Source organism: Scaptodrosophila lebanonensis, unplaced genomic scaffold, assembly GCF_003285725.1.
Source record: "Scaptodrosophila lebanonensis strain 11010-0011.00,11010-0021.00 unplaced genomic scaffold, SlebRS2 tig00000001-arrow-pilon, whole genome shotgun sequence".
Classification (NCBI taxonomy): domain Eukaryota; kingdom Metazoa; phylum Arthropoda; class Insecta; order Diptera; family Drosophilidae; genus Scaptodrosophila; species Scaptodrosophila lebanonensis.
Window position 1 is genome coordinate 18496922 of NW_022060529.1, and position 8625 is coordinate 18505546.

Sequence of the window (8625 nt, forward strand, 5' to 3'; positions counted from 1 at the left end):
CTCGTATATAAAAAGCATTGCAAAACGTTGATATTTAAAGTAGTAGCCTAACATCGGTGTAGAATAAAGTAACATCTTCATTTCAGTAGAGAATTTTGAAAATATTTTAAAGTAATGTTAAAGTTTCACATTGAATTCGTCAATAATTCACAACAGCCCTACAAAACAAAACTAATATTATAAGTACTTAACGTGTTCGATTAAGATTTAATGCAAACATTCAATTTTTGGCTTTGACTAAGGCCATGAAGTACCTCCCCATTAAGATCGTTGCACCTCTACTACGCTTCTCCCTCCCCAGTATATCCCAGTTCTTCCTTTTCAACTTTATGTGTATCTCTTCTATTGATGCTATTGTTATTTTCTATCATCTTTGCATTCAAATAACCACCACATGAATATCGACCATGTTGCATGCAAAAAATGTGCGTGTCATGTTGCCGCATCATCTCCGTACGATTGAACAGATAATGCAGCGTTCCAACATCCGTCCATTACAGCGCCGTCGAGCCCCTCACATCCGGGCCGGAAGCTGCTGTATGCGACACGTGGAATGCGCGGCGGCAGCGTCGATCTACCCGACGAGATGGATAAATCGCAGTCATCGGCCAGCACTTCGCCGTGCCTCTCTCCAGTAAGACATGCCCAGGTATTCCCCCTTTCAGTTACTCCCACTTCCTTGCTGTACGAACTATTCTTTTGCTGTTGAGCATCTTGTGGTCCTCTCCACCCACAATCCGTTCACAATTCACATTCCAGACGCCACTCAATGATTTCTAATGAAACTATTTTCTCAATTTATCAAGAAATCACATCGCTTACTCCCTACCAACTTGTACGTCATCCTCTACAATTTCAAGGCACGCCATGCCGATGAGCTGGACCTGAAGGCGGGCTACAAGGTAAATACATACACTCTCGTCCATACACGTATATAAAATCTAGTCAAGCCACTTCCCAACCACAACAGACACTCGTCGTATGCAAATACTCGTATGCTATGCAGACGTGCATATGCTGAGTAAACAAGTCGCTTTGTTTAATATCCATATACAATAATAACAGCAAAACCCACACTCTCCACGGACTTCTATCTCTATATTTATGCTCACTCCAGCCCCGATAAAAACAAAAGACAAAGCCATGTGAAAGCTATTCGACAAAATCAAACAATGATAAATACTACAATGCGGAAGCGGCCATTGTGTGGGCGTCTACTACATAAATACATAAATACATAAATACGAATAAAAACATTCATTCATTTGCAATGTACACATGGCATTTCAAAAGCGAGATGATATACTACGAGAACTATACGTAGAAAAATCGACATACATATACCCTTACTGAGATATTTTTTGGACGTTTATGCTTTACTTCTTGGAATAGCTGTCATCGGTGGTTTTTTAAATTCTTGCAAATAAAACAAGATAGAAGAAGAAAAAAAGAGCGCAACCCTTCCTGCTGTTTGTGAGGGTTATACGAAAATAACATTCTGAATCAAATTTCTAATAAAATTTGCGAATTATACATATGTATGTACAAGTATATTTATTACGTAAGCAAAGTTTAGTTTTTGTAGCTTTTGGGAAATGTTGACAGCGCGGGAAGGGAGGGGGAAGAGATTCAAAAAAAATAAAATAGACTCGTGTTGTATAGAGATTAAATGAGTCTACATACCAAGTTTGGTTAATGTAGCCACAGCCGTTTATGAAATCCAGCGGTTCATCCAGACAGACGTACGGACGAACGATCAGAATATAAATATGAAGGATGGGGGCCCAGCATAGCTCAACCAGCTATCAGGTATTCCATAATTATAACAAGAAAAGAATGCTAAAGTCGAGCAAGCTCAACTCTTAAATACCCTGTACCTCCCACCAAAAAGGAAAAAATTAAAAAAAAAATTTTAAATAATTAAAAAAAAAGTATATTAATGAAATTATTTAATTAAATTAAAGACATATTCATGTAAAGTTTCAACAACAACAGCTTCAGGCAGCGCTGACGGCAGCGGTACAAGCAGAGCATGGGCAGCGATTTTATTTATGGCTTCAGAATTGACCTATCATGATGAAACTTGGTATACAGACACATAATTACTAACGGGATCTAGCTACCTAATTTCGAAATTCCAAGAACTACGGGAGTTATGGAAGAAACACGAATTGCGGGGGAGTGGGGGGGTGTATCAGAATAACAAAATAAACTTGGCCTGGTTATTCTAGGTCTAGTACCTTCTGAGATCCTTGCGCTCATGCAGACGGACGGACGGACAGGCGGACGGACGGACATGGCTATATCGACTCGGCTTGTCACCCTGATCAAGAATAGTATAGTATAGTATAGATGGATGAGGACCATAATAAATAAAGCTAGATAAGATATTTATCTTGATAAAATAATAAAAACCATATAGGCTACTTTTAAAACAGACTACAAATACTAATGTCCGGGAATATAGAAATGCATTTAATCAGTTGCAGTTTTTTCAAAGCCATTACAAATTCCACACCCAAGTGCTGGAGACTCTCTTTTTGAAGGGTATACCGAAAAATCTTTGCAATTGGCATGCAGTCCACAATGCTTAGATTGATTTTACCTTGCGGGCTTTGGTGGGTTAGTTTGTTGTCTGTTTGTATTGAACTTGTTAATAAGCTATACGCCACAGGCGCAGCAGCGCGAATTAGCTTTTTATTGGCAAATGCTTTTATAAATGAGATTTATTTATTCCTTTAGAAATTCGAGCTGTAAAAAGAACAATTTTTCAAATACAAATACATCTTTATGCCATGAAGCTGCCAAGATGCACAGGACCCTTGAAGTAAGAGACTGTGCCGACTAACATCACCAAATGTCGTGATAAAGTAATCATCAATCACAGCAAGTGACTTTATCCACCTCCCACACAAACGCAGCCTATTTCTAACTATACGTGATTAGCACGTACTTTTCTAAAGGCTACAAGTTCTAATAGAGCATCTAACGCTTGCCTACGCTCAGCACTCTGAGCCAAACAAATAAATATCTGATTCCACACACACATTTTAAATTTGTACTTTCTCGTATAGGTGACGGTTATCGATACGGCTGATCCTGATTGGTGGAAGGGCAAGGTGCTTGGGCGTGTTGGATTCTTCCCATCCAAATACTGCGTACGCTTGAATGCTAACGAGAAGCCTCTGCAAGTTACTCACAACCTGCAGGTGTCTGATGGAGAACGTGGAGAGAACATGACGCTACTACGGGACCAAATTGTCATACAGGTGGGGCTTCAACTCAACCACCGAAGCTAGTTTTAATTACTTTAATATATATCTTTTGTAATTGTCTTTTGTCATTGTGTTGTTCTTTTCTTCTCCTATCTGTGCTGTGGCAAGTAGACGGGCGACGAAGTCAATGGCATGGTCATGGTGCGATCCGCTGACAATCGTCAGGGATACTGCCCCATTAAATATTTGCAGGAGGTGTGACAGCCAGAAGACCCGCCCTCGGATGAGCGCGACAAGCCGCAGAAGTCATCGATACTATCGTCAAGAGTTACGGACAAGACAAAGCGTAGAATTCGAATAGTAGTTACCGATAGCACTGGCGACGGCGCCAGATATAGTAATTTAGGTAGTAGTAGTGCTGCCCCTGGCACCGGCCCCGCTTCATCACATAGCAACCTAGACGCAGAGGAGAAGCGCTTGAACACTGACTATAATGACGAGTTTGCCTGGGACAAGGATGTCCTGATTCTGTCCGGGCGCAACAAGAATGACAAGAACTGGGAGAACTGGGAACGGATACGTGAGCAGAAGCTGGAGAAAATGAAGAACATTTGTTTTGAGAGCTACCGCCAGTCCAAGAGGGACAAATTGTTGCAGGCCAAGCCAAAGCCGAAGCAGCTAGACCCCACCTGGTACACAGACAATATCTACTCGAATCGCTCGGACGACCTGGAGGAAGACTATGTGCCCGATTGCCTCAAATACGGCACATATCGGACACTGCGCAACATAAACGAGCAGGACGAAAAGTATGCCGACGATGCCGGGTTCACCGTGCAACGGGAACGTCGAGGCGAGGGTGAAGGATCACCCTGCTACGGACTGCAACGCTCCAAGAGCTGCAAGGAGTTTCAATATCCCAAATCACAGAGCTGGTGTTTCGAAAGCAACGTGTTCGAGGCTGGCGGTGGCGCATCAAGTGCCGCTGGCGCCCCTCCCCCCACCACTTCCATACTGAAGAATCGCGCTGGTGTGCCCAAGTCGTACTCCTTCAGTGCGACCACAAAGACAATGCCATTCGACGTTATTGACTACGAGCTACCGCCGGCGGTGAACACGCGTCGCGAGAAACGCGAGGCCTACCGACGAAGCATGAACATGATGTACAGCAATAGCCTGGACGAGCGAACGCTGATGCACAGCTGTTGCGCCCGCGACCAATGCACCAGTGCCAAGTGCCTGCTCGACGACATCTATCCCAGCTATCCAGAGCAGCGTGGCTGGCGACGCACCCCCGTGCCGTCGCAGCTGGGCATGTATGGTGCTGGCGCCAGCGGTGGCAGCAACAGGAACCTCCACCGCGCCACGGGCACGTCCCCGGACTGGCTGTATGACGAGCACGCCGATCACCGCACAGCAGTGGCAGCGGCAGTTGCACCCGCCGCCTACTCGCTGCACTCGAGCCGAGAGCGCGGGCAGCGCTTGGTGCGACCGCCGACGCCGCTGCAGCCCGCGGTGATCTGCTGCTGTGCCGCTGACGACTATTGCTGCCACCGCCAGCAGCAGCACCATGTGGCCCGAGCCCGTACGCGCGTTCACTGCCCAGGCCATCATCCTGCCGCTGAGGAGGAGGAGCACATGCATTGCCACTACGACACCGACCTGGATCACTTCATACGCGATGAACGCGAGCGGCTGTTGCTGCAAGACAAGTTCCTGGACGACGACGAACGATACTTGTCTGCGGCCTCGAGCTTAAGTCCCAGACGCCACTACGCAGCAAATTACTGCCGGCCAGCACGCAGCAAGTCGTTGCTGGACGTGCAGCCGCCACTTCCCTACGACGAGGACACATGCTCCGACACAACCGAAATTGATCTGGAGGACTTCAACATCGACCTGGAGAAGTACTGGGAGGAGCTAGATAAGCCGCCAAGTCCGATCAATATAGACATGCAGCGCCGCAACATGCACAGCAACCTAAAGGTGAAAAACGTAAATGTGCGTTGCTATAACAATGGCCAGCCCATCGATATCCACGATCGGGAACACGAGCGCCTGATGATCAAGAAGTCGCTGCTCGAGGGCATGCCCTCGCCGCCACAACTGGACTCTAGTGGCTCGTCAAATAATGCGAGTAGCTTTCCTTTTTTTGAAAGTGCTGGCCCATCCCTGCACCGCCCCTCCTACGGACCCGCATATGGCCACAAGGTGTATCCAACAGCCGACACGCTGCCCTCATATCAGTACAACAACTTCTATCCCGAGCACACCGTGGGAAATGTGCTCACCCAACAGCCCACGGCCGGCATTCATCACACCTCTGCGGGCGGCCACTCCGCTCTGAGTCTGATCAACAACATATTCTCGATCTACAAGCCCAACAAATACTCGCCCGAGAACTGTCAAATGAACTATGAGAGCAAGCCCGAGCCGTGCAAAAAGATGAACATGCCGAGCACACGAAGACCGTTGGGGGCCTCTCATACCGATTACATGCACTCGATGAAACGTCCCCTGATCGTCAACGCTGAACAGCCGCATTTCAAGATAATCCCCGAGAAGACTGGCCTGAAGATATCGCCGCTGCTGGCCTACGATGAGTACGGTGGCGAGAAGGCGCAGGCGCATCATAGACTGAGCAGCACAGCACGACCGCTCATGCTTCCGCACTGATGGTGCTGGACCTTTCCATGGTATGGTAACTACTGTTAGTAATGCTCCCAGCGACTGCCGAACTCCAACCAAAAGACTCGCATATAGTAACAAACCCAAACGCACAAGCAACCAACTGAGCTCGCCACCCACATCGGTCAGGATCGACATTCAGCCTCAGCGGACATCAGCGCCCGAGACCGGCGCCTATATTCAGGTCACCTTCCCAATCAAACACCCAGCTAGTGTGGTCGTCGTCATCCGCACAAAAGCTTAGGACCATTCACATCGATCCCTTAACACAATCGCAAATCGTTTTCGGTTCTGTTTCAGTCAAGATGAAGTGAATGATATTGATATCTGATATCTGATGTCTGAGACATCGGATAGAGGGAAACTGATTGAGGTAAATGTTGACTTTAGAGATACTAACAAGAAGAAGAGCGCCATACCATTGGAAATGTACGTGTACTCGTAAAATGCCAAAGAATAAACTGAAACTGCAAAGAATTTGTATTTTTGCTCAAGCCTTGCATATAAATAAACCATACTATAATTGCCATATGTGGTAGGAGATACATCCAATATTATTCCAAAACTGTACATTATGGCCATTGTATTACGATTATGATATTATTCTGGTCCAGTAATTACAATCAGCACGAGCCCATGCTCCTCCTACTTCGCTTGGAACTCGCTAGAAATCGCAGTTATAGAAAGTACTTGTAATTTTTTGAACAAATTTTACTTCAAATAATATGCAATACTATGTACAATATGTTAAGCAGTTCATATCGTGTTTCATATTAAAAACAAAAAAAAAAGATGGAAAAACAAAAGCAGAAGAAATTATAAGCCAGGTGGATAAGGGGGGAGGGAAATTTACATACAAACTTGACCTAAACAGAAGTGTGTACTTTTTTAAATATGATTATTTGAGACAAACGTTTTATTGCCACAAAATTTTTTCTATTTTTTATACCGAAAACTTTGAAACAACTTACTAATGAAATGAAAATGGTAATGAAATTGATAGATCGCGAATACGAATACGAATACGAATATGATGCTATGTACTACATACATACAAGTATATGCATGTCAAAGCATTGGGCATTAAAGTCTCGATTGTTCAGACATGCCGACCAGGCCTACACAAGTAGCTCGTAGATAAGTACATATGCGTGCACTAAAGATTGCGACTACTAGAAGGACGCGCCTTTGAATTAAATTTATACAAATACATACTATATGCTATTTACTGTCACTAAGTATATACAAGTATGTGCAGTGTCATGCCCAAGCGCTTTTTATAACAACTAGATTTGTATATAACAGCTAAATATGAGAATATTTAATGTACTTTTATGATGTATGCGTATCCACTGGCCTTATTTATAAACAACTAAAAAAACATATAGTAAATGAGCTGAATAACACAGACACACGTCACACACCTACAAAATCGAACACACACACACACACACACACACACACCTACACTGTAACACAGAGATATACTGATGTATGCCTAATGTGTGAATTTATTTACTTATGTACAACTTTTGAGCGCACTTTATGGTTATGTTGTTCTTGTATGTATGTGTAAGGCTTTTGTCGCTTTTGTTAATTGTTTTTAGCGTCCAATTTTACATGACATACATATACACATACGTATAAATATATATACTATATATATACATATATATATATACATATATATAAATATCGTAGGAGTTAGAAATGCGATTAGTATGTATTTAAATCTGAACATGGATGTACGTAGTTTGTAAGCAACGAACAGTTTTAGCGCGTAATCATGCAGAGATTTTGAATTTGAATTTATTTTTAACGACTTTTGAATAACAACTACACATTTTATTAGAAAGCGTTTTCTACTTACAAATGTTCTCAAAGAAAACAAAAAAAAAAAAACAAAAATAATTTTTAAAAAACAAAACTGAAACTACATAAATATATGTGTACCCTATGGCCTACAAGTAGACTTTAAGCAATTTTCTACACTAAATCCAAAATCAAGAATTTAGTGGTCAGATGAAAAATTTCCAACACATACCCACAAACACATGCACATCATAAATTCATACACCCAGATGAGCACAAAAAACACATTACCATATCACACTGAGCAACCATTTATTTCTACAAATCTATTTGTCATCATTTAGCCATTAAGTAAATGTAAAGCTAAAACAAAAAATTGATCAACAAGAAAACGCCCAAATCTTATGAATATTTAAAAGTAATCTAAAGTTTAAAAAGGACGTCTGCTCGGACAGCTTGCCGCCCCAACGTGGTGCAAGTTGTCCCCAACAAGAGTAACGCAAATGCTGAAATTGGCAATTAAGTAGTAGAACTTACGGTTAGATACAAGGGCTTGCCGAACAAGGGCGGCAAGTGCTATGTAATAGGTAAGGCATACGAGTAGTTGAAATCTAAGCAAGGCTAGTTGTTAACTAAAATAATATGATTATGCGAACTACAAGTAACTCTTGGGAAAGCAATCGAATGCAGTTGGATCGGTGTATTTAGAAATATAAATCATGCATATGGATACTGCTATTTTTTAAATGTAATTCTGTTATTCTACTTATAGACAAATTGAGGATGGTTGAGCAACAATTAGCTAAAGAATAAAGAGACGAATCAGATGATGATGATGATGATGATAATGTTTAAGAATAAGAGGACGAGGAAGAAGAATAAGGTTTAGCATGAAATCTAAATAAATACA

General features: G+C 42.8%; 2 protein-coding genes across 3 annotated transcripts in view; both read left to right on the top strand.

Annotated features, from left to right (window-relative positions):
• Window positions 1–4482, top strand: part of LOC115634020 (rho GTPase-activating protein gacJ) — a 121362-nt gene extending 116880 nt beyond the window's left edge. The window contains exons 13-16 of one of the 2 annotated variants that reach the window (XM_030531546.1): window positions 501–649; window positions 807–902; window positions 3075–3269; window positions 3387–4482. In XM_030531546.1, coding sequence (XP_030387406.1) covers window positions 501–649; window positions 807–902; window positions 3075–3269; window positions 3387–3476 — 530 coding nt within the window. In that variant the 3' untranslated portion in view covers window positions 3477–4482. The remainder of the gene's footprint in view (window positions 1–500; window positions 650–806; window positions 903–3074; window positions 3270–3386) is intronic. The other variant, XM_030531547.1, reaches the window with a different exon arrangement.
• Window positions 3816–6377, top strand: LOC115629500. The gene has a single exon (XM_030526009.1). It carries the CDS (start codon window positions 3816–3818, stop codon window positions 5889–5891), a length of 2076 nt encoding a protein of 691 aa, XP_030381869.1. The 3' UTR covers window positions 5892–6377.
• The last annotated feature ends 2248 nt before the right edge of the window (window positions 6378–8625 follow it).

Coding starts and splice junctions, on each gene's coding strand:
- LOC115629500 (XM_030526009.1), top strand. CDS start 3,816: ATGAAGAACATTTGTTTTGAGAGCTACCGCCAGTCCAAGAGGGACAAA.